Source organism: Truncatella angustata, assembly GCF_020726525.1.
Source record: "Truncatella angustata strain MPI-SDFR-AT-0073 chromosome Unknown BKA67scaffold_6, whole genome shotgun sequence".
Classification (NCBI taxonomy): domain Eukaryota; kingdom Fungi; phylum Ascomycota; class Sordariomycetes; order Amphisphaeriales; family Sporocadaceae; genus Truncatella; species Truncatella angustata.
Window position 1 is genome coordinate 3,074,740 of NW_025763386.1, and position 20,337 is coordinate 3,095,076.

Consider the following 20,337-nt stretch of genomic DNA (forward strand, 5'->3'; position numbering starts at 1 on the left):
GGCATAGCAGAAGAAGTCGGAATGACTTCTACCGGCCGCGAGGCGGCTGCGGCCAATGGTGATAATGATTATATTCTGCGCCCCCGGCCACGAAAGCCGCAACACACACAGATATCAGAGCTGGTCAGGCAACATAGCAGCAACGGCCTGCTCTCTGCGCCTGGAGAAGACCCAGCTTCGGATCTGACTAGGTACGTGTTACACCTGCTGCTGGCAGCAACAAGCATTTGGAGCTCGTGTTGACAAACTTACTTCACCCAGTGGTCGGTCAACGCCTGTCGCCGAAGACGCGCCTCACTCCACGAAAGCACTATCGAGTGCGCGCAAGCAAGTACGTGCCGAACAGAGGCGGCGCATTTTCCCCACGGTCGAGTTCGCCTCCCGGGTGTCGCATTTCGATCCTGCTTCGGATTATAGGGACTTTCATGGCTTTTTCAATCTCTTCTGGATTGGTTTGGCCATCATGGCCATTACAACGGGCTTGCGCAACATTAAGGATACTGGGCACCCGTTGAGAATCCAGATTTGGACCCTGTTTACTGTCAAGCTGTGGCACTTGGCTATAGCCGACTTTTTAATGGTCGCCACCACTGCTGCGAGCTTGCCGTTTCACAAAGTTTTCAGAAATAGCAAGGCGGGTCTGACATGGCGAATGGGTGGCATGGCGATTCAGAGTATATACCAGGTTATCTGGTTGGCATTCTGGATTGCCGTTCCATTTGCGCTAGAGTGGACATGGACAGCGCAGGTGTTCTTGGTGCTGCATACTATGGTACTCCTGATGAAGATGCACTCATACGCTTTCTACAACGGACACTTGTCGGAAACCGAGAAACGCCTGCGTGCTCTGGACGACCCATCTACTGCTTCCAAGGCCCCTGCGTACCAGTACCCGAGTGTGGATAATCCCATGGGCACGTTGGCGCATGACGGAAAGCCGCACGACAGCGATTCCGATGGCGAAGGTGTCGACCAGCTGCGCGAAGACCTCGCCCGTGAGCTTACCAGTCCCATTGGCAATATCACATACCCGCGGAATCTCACCTGGGCCAATTACCTAGACTACCTGCTGTGCCCGACCTTATGTTACGAACTCGAATATCCACGAACGGCGGCCATCAACTGGACAAATTTGATCGCCAAGATCGTAGCGACGTTCGGCTGCATCTTTCTCCTGACCATCATTTCCGAAGAGTACATCTTGCCAGTTCTGCAAGAAGCTCATATTCGGCTGGACTCTGTTTCCTCTCTCACAGAGACATTCCTTACTCTTGCCGAAACCATCTCTTGGCTTCTCTTTCCGTTCATGCTCACCTTCCTTCTTGTATTCTTGGTCATCTTCGAATATGTCCTTGGCGCATTCGCGGAGATCACGTATTTCGCCGATCGCCACTTCTATGCCGACTGGTGGAATAGTACCGACTGGATGGAGTTCTCGCGAGAGTGGAACGTACCTGTCTATTCTTTCCTTAGAAGACATGTGTATGCCACCTCGAAACCGAAAATCGGTCGCGGTATGGCTACAGTCATCACTTTCTTGATAAGCGCTATCGGTCATGAGATTGTGATGGCTTGTATCACAAAGAAGCTGAGAGGATATGGCTTCGTGTGTCAGATGTTGCAGTTGCCTCTCGTCGTGATACAGAAGACACGGTTCGTGAGAAACAGGAAGACAGCAAACAATGTGATATTCTGGTGCAGCATGATTATGGGCTTGAGCTTGGTAAGTAATATGTTTCACTTGCCTTGCAATATCTGGGAATTCTGCTAACAGCGCCGCCAGATTTGCTCGCTCTATGTCCTCATCTAGACACGTTTTGCCGGAGTAAATTAAACGGATGTTTCATGCGTGAACGACAAGGTCGTATGGTTTCAGCGTTGCCAGAAGTGGCCCAAGAAAGTTGGTATTCGAATCATTTTGCATTCCAGATAGTTCTAGATGGATATACCCAGATGCCCTCCTACCCTTACAGCATAAATAACAGTCTCTCTTCACAATTGCGCCGGCAAAACAGTTGGTTCTCCTGCAAGGTGTGCATCAATCTCAGGCAACCGATCTCAAGATGTCATGCTTCGAGGAATCCGTCTCCAAACCCTTGTTTATACCTAGGACAATAGCTTAGTAGTCGAATTATTCTCAGCAACACATTGTAGGCAATGAGAAGTATGCATGTGAGACGGTAGAAAAGCGACGGGATGCATCAAAATATCATTGCTGCCCGGATATATCTGCAGTTTGCTTCCGGTAGCTTCTCCTCCCCTTTCCTCGTACCCAGAGAATGTCCATGCCCGATTGAATCGCCGTCTCCGTATCAACGCCTCGTAAATGACCGACAGCTTGCAAAAACATGCCAAGCAAAAAAATGCCGCCAATGACCACCGCTCCCGTAGACCTTCCAAATAGTGAACCAGTCCAAATATCTCCAATATGGGGCGCTGTAATGCAATGGTTTGTGTTGTATTGTATTGTTGTATATGTATACTTTCATGCAGGCGTCGTAAATAGTAATAAAAAATAAAATAAAACACAAGCAGAAAAACCAGAAACGACGCTGTCTCCGTTACATTCGTGGAAGGTGAGAAACGCGACTGGTGAGGGTAGATAAGTCGCGAAACATCGGATGAGGCTTTCGAGGCCGTGGGGAAGGATGAGATACGACCTGGTTATTTGTAGCTTAAACAAATGCCACTGCTCGCCATGATTGAATGAGTAATGTGTTCTTTGAACCACTACAAGTACGCTATGGTTCCCTGAGCGAATGCGGTGACGTTGACCGTCGACGTTCCGGGATCATTCTGTCCTTTCTGCTCCCATCCCATCCCGTCTCAAAAGAAAAGAAAAAGAATGAAAAAAAGCAAGAAAAAGGAAGACATGCCATCGTTACTGCGTTTCATAACGTTTCGTGGTAGAAGGCTTATACCGAGAACAAGCCGCCAGAAAAGCCTCCTTAGAACGCCTAGAATATACCACAAGTGCATTGATGTCCGTCGACTGTGTGGCCGAGTTTCCACGACCGTCATAGTCTGATAGACCACGTCGCAAACCGTACCAACTCAAATGATGTGTACGAAAATCCCTTCTAGGCATATCCGTAACCTGCATCGCGTGGAGTGTACGAGTACGGAACATCCGCAACGTTGACATCGCTCATGTCGTAGTTTCTGGCGGTCTTAACCTTGAAGGCAGTCTGACCTGAATAGCTGTCATGCGGGTGCATGGCTGGACGGTGATCTAACGGTCGACTTTGGTTTGCCTCAGGATAATAAGATTTACCACGACCACTGCGACTTACAGGTTCGTCGATATAAGAGGCAGTCCTAACAGATGGCTTGGCTCGACCATTCTCAACCTTATAGGTGAAGGTATTGCCGATCTCGTCAGGCGAGCGAGTCCTATGGCTACGTCGTGGACGGTAGTCTTCTTCAGATTCGTCTTCGGAGTAGCCATGTAAGGGCCTCGATCGACTGCGCTCTCGGTGATCCTCACCACCAGGCCCCCAAGTCTGTTGGCGGGACATGCCATGCATTGGACCCGGAGGCGGTCGCACGAACTCAGTTTTGGATCTTGAAATCTTCGGCGGAGATGTGTCCATAGGAGACGTGCTTTGGTGCAGATGCGACGTGGGCATTGTTGCCGATTTGCTCAACTTGGGCATCGGCCGACCTGACTCGGCAACATATTCCGCCTCCCTCGAGCTCGACTTTTTGTGCGACGACGATGACGTCTTCTCTCTAGATCGGGGAGTATCATGCGACATGCGACGACGTGCGGCAGATCGCATTACTGGCTCTTCGTCGGTCTCCTCTTCCAACGTCTGTCCCATTGACCGCATTTGCGGCGGTGGAGGGGCCATACCGTTGTTGGCTGGAGGCGGTGTAGCCACAGCAGGTGGAGGCGGAGACACATGGCGGACGTTGTAGTGGTAGGTTTGGGCGCGCTGTAGACTTGGAGCAGCCTTACTCCTCGACGCTTGAAGGTATTCAGTAGCAAAGTCCAAATTAATCGCTTGCTTCACGTCACGGTGGCTCCTCGGCTCACGCTCGCGATCCTCGCGGACCTGTACCTGTGGAGTCTCCTTGACTCTGGAACTCGACTTTGGCTTCTTCTCGGACTTGGGGACGTACTCCGGTTCCTCCTCGACGTAAGCAGGAGGTTTGGTACGAGAGCGCTTCTCTTCGGTGTCTCGCTTGCGTTCCGTATCACGAAGCTTCTCTGCTCTCTTCTTCTCCTCTTTGCGGCGTTCTTTGTCCCGCTTCTCCTGTTCTCTGATTTCTCTCCTTTCGGCTTCTTTCCTGTCCGCCTCTCTCTTTCTGGCTTTCTCTGCTGCGCGCTCGTACTCCTCCTGCTCTCTCCTTCTAGCGCGTTTTTCTTCGTCCCTTGAAGGCTTCTCGTCGTATGCCTTCCGAGCTCGTCTGGCATCCCGGGAATCGCGAGGAATATCTTCATGACTGCTGTGTGCTGCGGAGTTGATGTTGTCTTCATAGGACCGGGGAGGCGTTCGTGTACTTGTGTAGGGGCTTTTGCTGCCCGACGTCCATGTCGACGACTTTTGAAACGGAGGTGGCTCGGCGGTTCGCACTTTGTATCCAGGCTCGGGCTTGACGTGCACCGTGTAATGAGGACTCCTTCCGTACTCCGAATCATACGACCGAGGCGGTGTGCGACCAGGAGCAAATTCGCGGCTCCGTTGTTGTTGTTGTTGTTGTTGTTGTTGTTGTTGTTGTTGTTGTTGTTGTTGTTGTTGTTGCCTTCTCTGTTCTGCGTTCTCCCTGTCCATCTCATGCAACCTCACTATGTCCTCGTATTTCTCCCGCTCATTTTCGTCGGAGAGCAACTCATACGCCTTCTGTACCTTCTGGAACTCTTCTGCCTTGATTGCCTTCTGAGCCGGATCGGTCACCTTATCCGGATGGCACTTGAGTACCAATTTCCGGTATGCCGTCCGAATCTCTGGAATTTGGGCATTTTTCGATACACCGAGAATTTCGTAAGGGTTATCTGGCAGTGGTGGTAACGGCATTGTTGATGATGGTGGTGGCGATAAAAGTTGCAAAAGCGTAAGCAAAGGTGTAAGACGGTATAGAACTGTATGGAAGGAACACTCTATAATGTTGCTGTATTAAACGGGGGCTGAACTGCAATCGCTGCGAAGCGCGAACCAGGCGGTAGTAGCAGCGTGTTGAATTGTCGCAATAGCAATAATAACCCACTTGGTCATCGGCTCTCTGTGATTTGGAGTTTGTTCCGACACTGATAGATGCCAAAGGGGGGGGAAGTTATGTAGTGCAGCTACCGTGGGCACTGGAATGGATGCATCCACGAGCCGAAACAGTCAAATCAGATTCAATTAAGAACTGACTTTTTGTCCAGAATAAGGCAGAAATCGACTAGGCAAGACGACCTCACGGGTTTAACAGAAGTTTAAAAGCTGGTGGTGGTGGTCTTTTCAAAATCTTGATCTTGTTACCCAAGATGGGGTTGCTAAGAGGGAAGGAAGGGAAGAGGAATGACCTCACGGAAAGTCAAGTCGGGCATCTACAAGATTGGGGGTGGAATGGTGGTGGTATGGTTATGGGACTGTGCTGTACTTGAGAAACGGACATGGCAGGCGGAGGGTGTGACTTCTGACCTCGCACCTCGTTGCTGCGCTGCGTGGGAGAGAGAGTGCGTGTGAGGAGGCGTATGGGGTTGCTACATATTTGCGCTTGCACCCAAGACCCAAGAATGCCCACAAGGGGGCCACAGTGCCTTCAGCGCCTCTTTCAAACCCTGTCGATCCTGAAGCCTATTGCCCGTTAAGGCTTGACACCTTTTGGCCCGGGCAAAAGTCCGGCTTACCAGGGAGACGTGTAACCACGGTTATGGGGGGAGGGGGGCCGTCTCGTCGGCTAGATCGCTCCGTGCCTCTTCTTGATGGGCACGATTTGGCCTGGCAATCGTGGATCTGATCAACTTTTGGCAGCATGGCTATGTACAGTATGTATTGGCGAGCGATAGCGTGTCTCTACAGTTGACGGCTCCGTTAGTGCGGGTAGCGGTAGCGTAGCGCACTATGAGTAGCGGCGGGTGCATCAGGTCGGTTAGTGCTGCACTCAGGTCTCTAAGCAAGGGAACTGCTACTGTGCTAATCCTAAAGGTCGTAAAGAGTTGTGCCATTCTCTCACTGCAACATTGACTCCGTTAAGGGCCTAATAAGCGCTCCAAAGGTCCCAGGCATACCACGTGCTATTCTGCACCAAATAACCATCTCGGTCGCTTCAGTGCTTAACATCCATACGGCGTTCACTAGATGGATGGGTCAGTGGATAAAACTGAATGGAAGAGTGGTTGCGATTCGCCCTTGTAGTGGCGGAATGTATGACGGAACGGGATAGCGCACAAACATGGACTCCGTAGGCAAGTCAGGTGGTCAACTCGCGATGAGTGAAATACTGCAGAGATCGATGATGCAGTACTGTATTACTACTCATTCTCTCCGTGTCCTATTGGCTTTTACAGCAAAGCGCGCTCGCAACCGCACTGTAATACACCAATCCCTTGCACATCTTGCATATAATTCGGTATCTGGGGAACAGTCATGTGAAAATCAATCCTCTGTAATTGGCGATCTTTGTCATAGCTGAGTGCTGGATAAGCAATGTGCTCGGCCAAGTATAGCAGACAATATGTCACAAGATCACAATCGCTTTTATAACAAGAAATCAGTCTGGACGACAGCAAAATTCGCCTCAAACAGTGCAGTCGAGGCAGTTTTGATATTAGTCTTTGTTTATTGTGACCAGCAACATCGTATGAGGACAAAGTTGCCAGAGATGGTTTAAAGATTACTTTGGTGGCATAAGTCTACCTATACATTGCCTTTCATTTGATATCGTTGCTGATCTCGTCAAGTTATCCTCAAATCGGATTTTCAGGCAGTAAAGCTCAACTGTAGATCTTATCAGCAGATACTATCGTATGAAGAATCTCACAACGATGGCAAAACGCTTGTGAATGCTGTGAACATCCAGATGAATCGTTTAGTTGTTCCTCAGGCTTGGCGGATCCGCACCACTAGTTCGTGGTTCTGGCCAGGACGACTACACGTACCACCAGTGGCTCGGTATTACAGTGGCGATAGTATACAAAGGATTTCCATGGGAGCCTACTTGCCTCCCAGCCTCCGTACCAAATGCAACTCAGCTCAGTCTAGCAGTCTGGTTGACGGAAGAATGTGAAAACGTGTCAGATCAAGGTCTCCGTCGGGTTGCAGAAACCCAAACTGTGTTTAGGTATTTGCTTCGCTAACGCCTGGTCAAGGTGCCTCGTCGATTTGGCAACCGGCAATGAAAAGTATCCGCAGTGGATGTGCTAGAAGCCAAGGCTTCTTTTGTAGCGGTGAGCTTTATATACAAGATCGGTGTCCTCAAACAGGTGATTTAGGATCTCCGGTATCAGGCTGAAACAGGTGACCGTACAGGACTATTTGTCACTGTGAAGCGATGAATATATCAAAAACCTCAACACTGGGACGGTGGCATGTACACCATGACTGGGATTTCCTGGGTTGCAGTGGCTGGGTAGGTATCCTGTTAAGGTTCCAACATGTCATCCGTGTGCGGGCAGGAAATAGGGCGGCCTGCACGATGGACGCATTGCGCGACTCACTAATTAGCATCAACACAGCCTCTCAACCAAAGGCATGTATTTCCTAAATAGTTGATTGTTTGACAAAATTCTAATGCCATAGCGACCTGCCTAAATGTGTACCGTACTCAACTCGTTGCAATGCATTATACGACTCTTTAAGTCCGATAAATCTGTTTGGTCATTACTCGGAACAGCAAAACTATGAAATCACCTGCAGCCGACTGCGCTGCCAGCCACGAATAGTGACCACAGGTCCTCTCGATGTGAGCTTTTGTAACAGGTAAGTTGTTAAAGCTGTCTGCATGGTATGCACCACTTAGTCTTTCGTTTATGATCTTTCTGATGCTTCGGGCATATTGCATCTGATGTGACGACCGTTAGTTTGCCGACTTGACACAGCTCCTGCAGCTGAGGATTGGCCAATGTCTCGCATTGGTAGCCCTGATTCATGAGGTGGTCCAGTCGTTGCCCGTGTGTGCCCCGGCATTTGTATGATTTCAGCACCAATCATTTTCGAGGAGACTCGCATATACATCGGGGCGTAAACTCAATAAGACGCCCTGCTATCATTATGCAGTCGTCGACCACGTTGTTGTTGCAGATTGCCACAATGCGACTGAACACTGAAGACGCTCCCTTTGTCCATAAGCAGGTGCAAGTTGACCGTAACGTGGTGGAGCGATGCACTAGCATGAGCCGGTCTTTATCTTCATCTCCATCTTCACCCTACAACATGTGATGATAGTAGCCTGAATACTAGACATCGTAAGAAAAGGTGATCAGTCATGAGCAATCATCGTGGAGCAAAGAATTTTTGGTATGTACTGATTTGGCGATTCTCTGCATATGGCACCTGCTACTGATAGGCACAGCAGACCTGAACCATTCCCGATGCGATCGGTCAACCTGCAGCTAGGCCATACCATTCTTCTGCAGCTGCAATTCCTATAGGCTAGTAAAATATTCTTCCTGTTGTAGTGTGGTCGCACTGTAGCTCGTCTGGTCGCTTACAGTGCTGGCGCAGGCCAATTGAAACCAGTGAATGATCTTCCTCGAAGCAGGTACGGGAAATCACTGAGCCTGCCATTGTCTGTGTAGGGCAGGCATACGTTGGAAAGGTGTGCTACACTGATGGATCGAAGGAGCCATCATCACGATCAGGCTTACTGTACATAATCCGCTCGTTGAGCCTCCTTTCGGCGGCAGGCACAGGTTCTCATATCGCTACATACGGACTCTTACCTACTGTATGTAAGGATGGATAAAGCCCCTTGACCCAGAGATGGCCTCGAAAGGATCGCCAGGTCTTACCACGGGACGGGGTAAACCTTGAGTTTCTCGGGAGGGGAATGACAAAAGTGGTCTCGCTGTTTTAATCAAGCCCAATCAGAATAGACTTCGTGGATGGAAAATACGCCAAGAAGAAGTAGATAGTGGGCTTTTTCACCCATTTGGGACTCGTAACCATGATGAACACAGTTCGGAGGACTCGTGGCACAAAAGCCGGCGCCGTCAGTATGAGAAAGACCCTTACTTCAACCCTTGAGGCGCGATCTCAGTGGCTACAATCCACGTAGCGTCGTAGGTTGGCATGATTGAACTTGCCAAATTTGGCGGTGAATACTCCGTACGTGTGGGTTTCTGGTTGAGCAGGAGGCATCAAGATAGACCCGCAGACGAATCCAGCACAAGCCAACTCTTGATAGACAGCTGACATCCAGTGATGAATGATGTATTCAGGTAAAATCAATAATCATAAGAAAGTCGTGAACTATTTGAGCGTGTGAACCGACTTACAAGGAAAGCTTCAAGCGAAACAAAATCTCGAGGCTTCAGCATCCCACGTCTCCTGTAGAGGACTGCCCCTGTCCGTGATGATGTGCATACTGTAGTAGTAGTGTCTCCGCGAAATGCCACTGGTAGAACATCATTAGTTTCCAAGGCTTCAGATAGTGGGGGCGGGGTATATTCTCGCGTTGGAGACCTCAATACTCGACTCATCAACCGCATAGTGCATCACATCTAATGTGTCAAAAAAATAATTTGGGCCTGAACCAGTCGCAAAGAATCTCGTGGTTTCAGGAAGATGACTTGAGCATATTCCAGCTTGACTAGGTACCATGCACGATGCAGGAGAAGCACGTCGCTGGCTTCTCCATCAGCGGATCTTTTCGCACAAGCGAGTCAGATCCCCGCTAAATCATCCAAGATCTCGCGCCCCATGACGCCGTCTGTCCCGATGCCAAATGTCTGGGAGGTTCGAGCTCAGCACCAAAGCAGGAACACGCAAACCGGTGAAGCCAAATATTAGCATAAGGCTCGCGCAAGTCAACTCACATAAAAGATGAAAATAAAAATAAAAATCATCGAACTTAAAACACGCGAGACTTTTTGATTTCGGAATGTGCCTGAGATACCACGAAATACCTTGTAGCCCAGATAGCGACATGCTAATCGTTCCGAAACCGTTGATTATGCGTGGGCGGTGAGCATGTGCCTTGGGGCCAGCCTCAACGCGTTGCTTTTCTGAGGTCTCGGTTTGCTCGACATAGCTTCATCAGAGTCCTTCCACATTCAGTACATGGTTGGTTGGTTGTTCTTTGGCTTTTTCGTCTCCTACCTGACCAGCATACATGGTATTAGCACGGCGTGTCCATGGCGCCCCCGATATCTTCATAATTTCGTAAGGTTTCAAAAAATTCCTTCTGATTCTAGTCCTTCAAATCCTACACTATCCCAGCAAAAGCCGGTCTTAACATTCCGTCTTAACTGCACGTTATCGTTGCCTGGGGCATAGGCGAGCCCCTCAACACCACCTCTTTTACTCTACCCCACCAATCACGATGTCTTCCTCATCATCTGCGAGGACCCGCCCAATCACTTCAATTACTTGCAGACCTGGCCCACTATGAACCCGCAACTTGCGTGAGATGCATTCCACCCCACCCTTAACATCAGATGGAAGATAAAGTCCCACTATTGGTTGGATTTTCTCTGCTTTGGAACACCTCGAAGCGCCGTATGCTGCCGGTCGATCCCAGATGATCTAGTCATCACAGCCCTCTACATTCGGATGTTGTGTTACAAGCATCAGATCGTGACAAGGAACAAAAGCATGTGTGTCAAAGCTTCTCTCACTGCCTTGAGGCTCGATAGTGCATGTGCTTACAGTTTTGACCAGCTTCAGCTTGCGGGTTGAGGCGCAGCTTCGACCACTCTGTTCCCCGCGTTTCTAATACTCAGTGGGAAATAAAAGAACCCTTTTCGAATTTCTATTGGCTCTTGGTTCTGCAGGTCAAGTGGTCTGTCATCACCCCTGCTTCCTGTGTAAGCGCAAGAACAGGGCATTCGTCTAAGGTTGTATGTAATAGTCATTGAGCATGTGTCTGACGTCTTCGAGGGTAGCAATCCATATCATGATAGACTTCTAACTCCGAAGCAGATCAAGTTTTCATCTTAGAATATTAATTTCAGGAAATAGACACCCTGATACAACACCTGTTACGGTGTTCTTGGGGGGCTGCAGTTCGCCATCGTATCCCACGTGCGACTATGCAACAGTACCAATATGTGCTCAAGCTGACAGGGAACATGACTAACACATGCAATACTCGGAGGGCACGCTGGATACGGCCCACTAGAGGAAGCTTGAGTCGAGGGACTACCTTAAGCACCCACCTGCGAGTCACGCCAGTCGAGAAACAAACGACCTGACAAATTAGCACAGCGTGTTATCAACTTCGATTTTGGCTACTTCAATATCACAAGCTAAGTTTTGGCCCTCACGGTTGTGCCCGTAATAGCCGGCGTGCTTAGTTCATGAAGGAAATAGCTGCCCAACCAGGCGAGCTAGCATTGGTGTATTAGCAACAAACAGCGTGGTGAACACTCACGCGTGTCTTACGACCCGACACGACTAAATATCGCATGACGCAATGCGGAGTACTGCGTGACTTTTATCTCACGAGAAGGGTATCCACAAAGCCTGGCGATGATGCACATCATACCATGCATGTACGATAGATCGTGAGGGCAGGTGGATGCTCTATTTAACCATTGGGCTTCATGTAGATAAAGCGGTATGATTTCGCGGGGATAAGTGTTCGATGTAACGGCAATCTGACGGACGAAGACTGGTCTTTTCTTCTTCTTTCCCTAGACATACGTCTACACACTTGCCCTCTTAGCTTAGAGCTCATGTACGCACTTGACCCCAGAGGTCAACTAATACTGTAATGTGCTTTTCATGCTCATCGATGCTATGTCTATAGGATTATTTGACACAGCATTTTCTTTGAAACGAGTAGGGCTTATCCCAGGTGAATGGGAATTGGGCAATCTCATGTGTACATGTATATGTTCCATGTGATGAAACTATACGGTTCTCATACTGAAACAAATGTAGTTCAGTAACCTATAAATTAATGTTTTGCTGGTGTAATTAGTCCTCTATAGTTGATCATGAACAGTCGGATCATGCGAGTGAGCTCTCATGGCTCACCTCCAGTTTGACATACAATTGTACAGCCAGTTACTGATATTTCTGATTCCGAAGCAGAAAGACTTAGTTGGTATCGAGTAAATAGAGATCGTGACTCTAAGCCATATGAACGTCATGTGGAAAGATCGTTGATCATTTAACAAACGTCCTATCTTATTGAGTGTTGACAATAAGCCCGAATTCTATGCGTCAAACTTGTGAAATGGAATCAGTTGAGGGCAGTTTGTGGATTAATTCTCCCACCATTTCAGCCATGTCCAGGTCCCGATGGACTCAACGGTAACTAGGCACAGACAGGGCATCAGCTCGCCAGTATCAAGCCAAGGAGCTCAGTTCTCCCAAATCCACATCTATTACACATGACTTCTTAGACTACAAAGGCTCCGGAGAGGAAGTGTGTACACGAATCGACTTTCGCCAGGGTAGGGGATGAGGCTGCCCAGTTGTCGTGGAAGGTCAATGTGTTAAATTGTGCTCGACAGGTTTATGGTGTCAGCGGTGGATGTGAGTGAGTGTAGTTGATGTAAGCGTGAATAGCGAGAATTCTTTGTTCAAACGACTCAGGAATGACAAACAGAACTTGTGAAGGGTGCAAATATCTACTAAAGCTGCGTGAGACACGTCTACCTAGTTAAGTCACGCTCCTCATCTGAATCATTCGTCGTTCCACTAGATGTGGTGCTTTTGCCACCATCATCAAAGCATTATTATGGCAGACAAGTAAGAGGCTGCCTGATGTGAATAGTGACCCCAGGCTCTTATCCTGCTCCATCTTGGTGCCTATGATTGCAACTGTAGTCAGGATTACGACTATAATCACCTAGCAATAATACCAAAGGGAGTTTCGATCGAGTAATGGCGCACGCAAACCGCCGAATGTTCTGGCATTGCAGAACATTCTAGGATAGCATCTTTAGTGACAATTACGCGGTATCTGCACCAACAGTTCTGTTTTAGCACACTGCTGCGATGGAATAAACGGCGTTCATCACTTCGCTATCTACCAAATGCTATTTTGTTATGGGTCTGCAAGACTGCGACTTTGAAAGTCTTAACGGACTCCGCGGAGACAACAGAGAAGACACTTAGTGAAGGCATCATCCAAATTGCTATGGGATTATCCGATCATTATGTGTAACAGTTTCATGGCTGCATATGCGCCTGCTACGACACTCCTGCCGGTCGGTCGAAGAGGTCAGCTTTCTACACACCTTAAGAAACCAGGCCGATGATATTTGGATTCAAGAAGAGTAATAAAAATGCCAGACCCTGGCAAACACAGCATGGATGCGTATTCTTCATCGGCATGGTATAGAGAATCGGACACCCATATGCTAGGCGCCAATGCCTGAAATGATCAATGGAATTGGACTAGGTTTAACACTTATCACCCAAGTTTGTCGCATTGTTTACCGAATAGCAAAGTTGCGAGGATGATGAGAAAGTTGAGCATATCTATATATTCCTATGAGAGTAGTGGGAGGATGGGGCTACAATACACAAGTGATGTATGCACTTGAACAAGTTTCCGGTGGCTGTAAACATCGGTCACAGTATTGATTGTATAAAAACAAAAACAAACAGCGCACAGCTATATGAAGATACATGCTTGCAGCAAAACAAAACAAACTTCACGTGTTCAGTAACGGGTCGCGAGCCTGAGAACGTGGAGCTCTGTGCTGGCTTGCGGCTATAGTGAGGCTATCCGCATCGGTGATCCTGGCGAGCAAAAGCCAGTCTGACCGTTGAACATAATTGGAGCCCCTTTTCTTCTTGTTGATAGCGGATGCCGCCCCGTTGGATCGGATGGAGATGCAAGGAAAGCTTGCATTGACTGAACGCAATTCGTCGGAGATGGCCAGGGTCTTTTAACTGGGACTTTATTGATTGGATGCGACGGGCTACCCAAGCGCAATCCGGGGGTCGAGGCTGCTACCTATACGGATTACAGTACTCTCTGTAATACCGTTGATGAACACTTGGAATCTTTGATCCGAAGCGGGGTCCCATGCTCGGACCATGGCCAGATTTTTATGACAGCGACAGACGCCCGAACAACATGCAGGACTCTACAGTACATAACTAGCTGTTGTTCTGATCATGACGATGACGAGTGACAGCTCATGTCGGTGCATGATGACTGAAAACCAGGTAATCTTAAAGGTGGACGGGTTGTGACATGGAGTAAACCAGATGCAGCATAGCGGTAAGGAAGCACTGACCAAAATGGCTGAAAGGCCCCCAATACACCCTTGTAATAGTGGACAGCTCTGGATGCCGGCGTTGCCTGCAATCCCTCCATGCCAGCCAAATTGCCTGCGAAAATGAAAATAAAAAATGAAGCAGTGGACCAGTTTGCTTGGACAACTTTTGGCTGATCGGACTGGACTGGACCAGACCAGAGAGAGCGCACTCCTTTTTCGGCGTGCAAGCGACTGTCGTCAACAGATTTCGTGGTGTTGTTCCCTCTTTCTGGTTACCTAACCTCACCTAACTTACGGCAGACCCAACCCAACCCAACCCGGCAGTGGTGCAGCTTCACCTTGCATGACTGTCCTGCTGTCTTCAACTCAGACCACAACCGGCCCGCCTGTCACTCTTTTTTATACTCTTCTTTTACATTCCATCCCGAGGACCACGTTTTCCTTTTCAGCAGAAAGTTGGTTATTGCGTGGCGCCACTTTTGCGCATCGGTAACTCGTACCGTAGAAATTTCCAATTCAACGCGACGAGGCAGTCTAACGGCACAACATCTTGCCCACATCCACGAGGTGCAAAACAACCGGCGAGAGCGCTGCTGACTACCGGCACACTAAACGTAGCCAATTACATCTAGTCTAGATCAACGGTCTAATTATCATACCGTACATGATTCAATCACTTTTGCTCCATTAGCCTTTTATTGCGGAGGGTCACTACGGCCTCGTTGCGTTACCGCGTCACTCGCTTCACTCGCTTCACTCCGTCTACCGCAAAGGTAATTTTCAACACCCTCGCTCACCTCGCGGCAAAGAAAGTGAACAAAAAGGAAAAGAGAAGGAAAAAGAAACAAGAAAAGAAACAAGAAAAGGAAAGAAGAGAAGAGGGAAAAAAGACACAAGTGACCACACACGACCACTGTGACAGTACTGGGCACTCCTCACCTCCCCAGGCTCGCCTGCTCTGCTTCTAGCTTGGGTTTCCCCGAATAAGGTTGTTCCACTCCGACCGATTTCGAGACACCATCATCCTTGAATCATTCGCACTCCAGCACCACTCTTTCGAAGCCTTGTCACATATTCCGCACACATATCACCTCCCAGCTGGATCTCGAGGCGGTCATAAATTGCCCCCCGGTGACTTGTGGTCGACATGGCTGCCATGTCTGCTTCTGCACCGGGTGCCACTGCCGCCACCTCTACCTTGACTCCGCCCAGCAGCTCCCATGGCAACGATTCTGGATGGAAATCCGGGTACACCTTGGGAGGATATCAAGAGGTATGTCACGGCCCTTCATTTCTCATGTCTCTTGCTTGCTCATTCACCCACTCCCTCCATGTCTCACTTGTCTTGTCTTGCTTGACTTAAATGTCCCCAATCCAGTCCCCAACCCACCTGGCGCTTCTGATCCAACCGAGCTACTTCAAATTGATCGCTGCTGCCTCTTCTCGCCTGGCTAACGTCACTTCGTCCCCTCTGCAGGACCCTACACACATGCAACACGGAAACTACATGAATGGCTATGAGGACACAAATGGCGCGACCAAAGGCCCTTTGTCACCTCACCTCGGCAATACCGATTACGATCCTTTCACGAAGCCAGACCCCAATGATCCTTTCTCTGCGGTCAAAGGTACGACTTTTCACCTCTTGTGAACATGTTAGCTAGACTGGGCTAACTCAATGCTGTTTTATAGAAGTCCGATCTGGTGGGAGAAGCAGATCCCGAACGCGACCTGATAACAAGCGAGCCAACTCAGATTCCACGCAGGGACAGGGCAAGATCGAGAACGACAAATGGATACACAGAGACAAGTTAGCCAAGATCGAGAGTGAGGAGCTGCAAGCTGCCGGTATTGTCCTGCCCAAGCCGAGATCGCATAGTCGACCGCGGAGAGAACGCAGCTCCGAGAAGATGAACGGTGGCCGCCGGGGGACCGATGCTTCGGAACATCAGCCGATGCCAAGATCCCGGAAGAACTCGACACAAAGAGCTGCATCAACGGAGAGGTCGCCAGACCCTGAAGGCCGGGATTGGGACTTCCGTCTGCCAGAAGAGATAGCCGAGGATCCGAACGAGTACTGGATTTCGAGCGACACTCTTGCAGGAAAATCACGTCTCCCTGTGGCAAAACACAGTGTTGCGCCGGTTCCAGCCGACTACGTGGAGCGAGATGCTCCAGTGCCTCGCAAGATGAGCGGCGCCATCCAACCTGACGAGGACTTCATGCTGGCAGCAACAAAGCCTCGATCTAGAAGTGGTAGCGCTACTCTGGATGCTCTAGAACAACCTGTACTGCAAGCGGCACGACGCTCAGCCAGCGAAAGGCCCAGTTCGCCAAGGAAGGCTGCAACGGGAACGAGGAAGCCATCTGGTGCCCCGGGCAAGCCAGCAGCGGGTCGTCCCAAGACACGGTCTGGTCCAGGCAAGATGAGCAAGGACTCAACTGCCAACACTAGACCGACAACGAGATCTGGTGAACTTTCTCCCAAAGCCCCTGAAGGGGATCCGCCGTGGATGGTCTCTGCATACAAGCCGGATCCACGTCTGCCTCCAGACCAACAACTTCTGCCTACAGTTGCCAAACGATTACAACAGGAGCAATGGGAGAAGGAGGGCAAGTTTGGAAGTGTCTACGATAAGGAGTTCAGGCCCTTGACAGATGATACCTTTGCGAAGCCGCCTGAAATGCAGAAGACCCAAGTTCAAGAGAAACATGACGAGTGGCCTTTGCGAGCTGAGGCGAAGAGTCCCACCCCAAGCCGACCTGGAACGAGCTCTTATTCGACCATGCCTAAGATCCAGGATACACCAATGCTAAGTCCTTTAGCCAGCCCTAGACTTCCTATATCCCCACAGTTATCGCAGCAGCAGCAGCAGCAGCAGCATGAACAGCTCACCAATATCACGAGAGTACCAACGGTTCCGGAACAACCTCGAATCTCAGAGAAGGAACAAAAGAAGTCTAGCGGGTGCGGATGTTGCGTTGTCATGTGAGATATGTGCTCTGATATTTTCAACACGACGCTATTCGTTCTAGACCGCTTGCTCTTCGTTCCCCTCTACCTGGGTATATCAACATCACCAAACCACTCATAGAGTGGTTCAACCGACATTGACGACGTCACGACTTTTCTTTCCTTTAAGCGTTTACATCCCGCAGCTCACCTGTCGAAGCTGCCGCATAGCACAACCTATTTTCCTACACCACCACGAGGCAAAACACGACATACTGGATCAGCCGAACCTTCTAAACATACTTCCCACAAATGTGTCGCCCGTAATACCGGCACCTCAGACGATAATAGCATTCATTCCGTCGCATTACCTATTCAATATACTTCTTCAAAAAAAGACCGACCACCGGCGTTCACTGGCTTGGACATCTTCGGTTCCCGGCGCAGCCTGGCGTACATACAACTTTCCTTGACATTTTTTTAAATGGGCACCCGAGAGCCTAGCATAAGACGCCAAGCTTAAGCTGGGCTGTGTATATTTGAACTGGCACTGATTCCTACTGTTTTTGTTTTCTGATATTTATTGATTCGAGATAAGACTTGCTGCTAAGCAATGTGTTCATAGCAAAGGCGGCATTTGCCTATTGGAGTATTTCAGCTTGCGAAGTTTTTCAAGTTAGTTTGAAGCACCAAATTTTGGTGCTGTAGGGAGAAAGAGGCAGCTGAGGAGAAGGGACGGGAGCCGGGAGAAAACAGAAGGAGAGTAGGGTGAAACTACAGTTCAGTGCCACTTACAGATACCCCCATACGAGCTGGCTTGAGTAGTTTGAATGGAGAATGATTACTTGATATTTGGCCTCTGTTGTGATATTTGGGTCCTGTGAGTTTTTGTTTGAGTCTTGGAAGCTTTGGAAGTCTAGAATGCCAAGGGCTTCAAAGCAAGCCGCGGATGTTTCTTCAACCCGGTTCAAAGATCCTTGATTGCAAGGCGGCTTGATCTGACCTAGAATATAAACTGTTCTACCCAACCGGATACCGCAGCTTTAAAAAAGTTCAGACGAGGCCCGCCATTAACAGAATGGAGTAGTGCGCCACATCCGGCACAACAGGAGCCTGCGTCATACCTCGGCATTAAATACTCTATTCAGGGTCTCCCCAGGAGTGCCTTCGGCTAACTTAGATCAAGATCCCCACAACAATTAACATCCCCACGACCCCAGGTTTCACTCCATCCGCATTCTTCTATCATGCATCTGGCATCCGAGTTCTAGACTCAAGGATAATTTATGTCAAGTCAGTTATGCCGCGGCAAAACTACAAGTTCGAGGGTTGGGTGGGCCATGATCCGTCTTCTGCCGAGGGCAAGATGATATGGAGCGAGTTCCAACCAAAGAGATGGGAGGAAACGGATATCGATATCAAGATCACGCATTGCGGGATGTAAGTTCAACATGAAGCAGTTGTCAGTATCAGGTTTGGCAAGGCACTAATAATTCGATGCAGGTGCGGGAGTGATGTCCACACTCTGAGATCCGGCTGGGTACGTTACAATACATATATATACATACACATACCTTAGTCGCGTAGCTTGTGAAAGCAACTCAACTTATCGAAACGTAGTATCCAGCACCCTACCCCATCATAGTGGGCCACGAGATCGTCGGTGAGGTCGTAAGAGTCGGCTCCCAGGCCGTCGGGGACCACAAAGTCGGGGACCGTGTCGGCGTTGGCTGTCTCACAGACAACTGCGAGGGCGATCCGAAATTCGCTTCCGAGCCTCATAAAGCTAAGAAATGCGCAAACTGTGCCGATGGCGAGGAGCAATTCTGCCCCAAGGCCCGCTGGACATATCCAGGGCCCCACCACAACGGTGACAAGGCCTACGGGGGCTATGCCACATATCATCGCTGTCCTGGGCGTTTCGCCTTCAGGATTCCCGAGAAGCTCCAGCCCGCTCAGGCCGCCACCATGATGTGTGCCGGCATCACCATGTTCTCGCCTTTGAAGCAGTGGGGGTGTGGGCCGGGCAAGAAGGTTGGAATCATAGGGCTCGGCGGCCTCGGTCATTATGGCGTCTTGTTTGCGAAGGCCATGGGTGCTGATACCGTGGTCGCCATCTCAAGGAGGGAGAATAAGAGACAGCAGGCTTTGCAGCTCGGCGCGGATGATTACCTGGCGACCGAGGACGGCGGCAAGGGGTGGTTTAAGAAATATTATGGACAGTTGGATTTGTTGATTTCTACGGTTGCGAGCTCGCGGGTAAGATTATTTTGTGATTGGATGAAGTCGTCGATGCTGATATGGGCTAATCACGAGTTCCTAGGCTCCTATGAAAGGATACTTGGCACTGATGAAGCGAAGAGGCACTCTGGTCCATGTTGGAAATCCCGATGATGGCCAGTTTGTTATTCCACCAAGCTCGTTGATCATGAAGTCGCTGAACTTTGCAGGATCATGTATTGGATCCGCGGCAGAGACGACGGAGATGTTGCAGCTAGCCGCGGATCAAGGTATCAAAGCTTGGGTGGAGGAGAGACCGATGAAGGAGGCTAACCAAGCATTGAGAGACATGGAAGCAGGAAAGCCTAGATATCGGTATTGTCTCGTGAATCAGGAGGGCGCGAAGTTATAGTGAGTGCTTGATGATCTGTTATACCTTGGTTGTTGACATTCATGACGCGCCCTTCTTGGCTTATGCGTCAGGACATATATTGCGTATAGTCGGTTCCTATTCGAAGACGTTTGCTCATAGACGCTGTTCGGAAGCATAGGTTCAATCCCATGTAATGTATCTCGTCAGACTAGCTTATCCGGCTTTGATCAAGCATGCTCTGAAATTCTCTCACAACACAGCGAAGCAAGAACACCCGATATTGGGTGTGAAAGCTTGAGTACGACATTTTCATTTACCTGCGGGACGCCTATTCGGTCTAAGACCTCGATATGGTCAATATCAGATTTTGCTTGGCTGCTATGGCCGTCTTCCCGTCTGTAGCACCGTAGTTGGACTCGGAGTTAAGCTTCGGGTTTGTGCCCCTGGGAGGCTCGA

At 49.4% G+C, this 20,337-nt stretch overlaps 4 protein-coding genes across 4 annotated transcripts; 3 read left to right on the forward strand and 1 right to left on the reverse strand.

Annotated features, from left to right (window-relative positions):
- Nucleotides 1–21: 21 nt before the first annotated feature.
- BKA67DRAFT_520975 (MBOAT, membrane-bound O-acyltransferase family-domain-containing protein) lies at nucleotides 22–1,810 on the forward strand (the record flags this gene model as incomplete). The annotated part of the gene is made up of 3 exons (XM_046098230.1): nucleotides 22–191; nucleotides 262–1,723; nucleotides 1,784–1,810. The coding sequence occupies 3 exons, from the start codon at nucleotides 22–24 to the stop codon at nucleotides 1,808–1,810; spliced, it is 1,659 nt and encodes a 552-aa protein (XP_045956696.1).
- A 1,169-nt stretch (nucleotides 1,811–2,979) lies between these two features.
- BKA67DRAFT_355599 (uncharacterized protein) lies at nucleotides 2,980–5,264 on the reverse strand. Its single transcript, XM_046096387.1, has one exon. It carries the CDS (start codon nucleotides 5,019–5,021, stop codon nucleotides 3,081–3,083), a length of 1,941 nt encoding a protein of 646 aa, XP_045956697.1. The 5' UTR covers nucleotides 5,022–5,264; the 3' UTR covers nucleotides 2,980–3,080.
- A 10,218-nt stretch (nucleotides 5,265–15,482) lies between these two features.
- On the forward strand, nucleotides 15,483–17,328 carry BKA67DRAFT_661163 (uncharacterized protein; the record flags this gene model as incomplete). The annotated part of the gene is made up of 3 exons (XM_046107771.1): nucleotides 15,483–15,608; nucleotides 15,714–15,963; nucleotides 16,028–17,328. The coding sequence occupies 3 exons, from the start codon at nucleotides 15,483–15,485 to the stop codon at nucleotides 17,326–17,328; spliced, it is 1,677 nt and encodes a 558-aa protein (XP_045956698.1).
- A 1,260-nt stretch (nucleotides 17,329–18,588) lies between these two features.
- On the forward strand, nucleotides 18,589–20,275 carry BKA67DRAFT_681053 (zinc-binding dehydrogenase; the record flags this gene model as incomplete). Its single annotated transcript, XM_046108911.1, has 4 exons — nucleotides 18,589–18,728; nucleotides 18,792–18,828; nucleotides 18,909–19,547; nucleotides 19,612–20,275. The coding sequence occupies 4 exons, from the start codon at nucleotides 18,589–18,591 to the stop codon at nucleotides 19,918–19,920; spliced, it is 1,125 nt and encodes a 374-aa protein (XP_045956699.1). The 3' UTR covers nucleotides 19,921–20,275.
- Nucleotides 20,276–20,337: the final 62 nt, after the last annotated feature.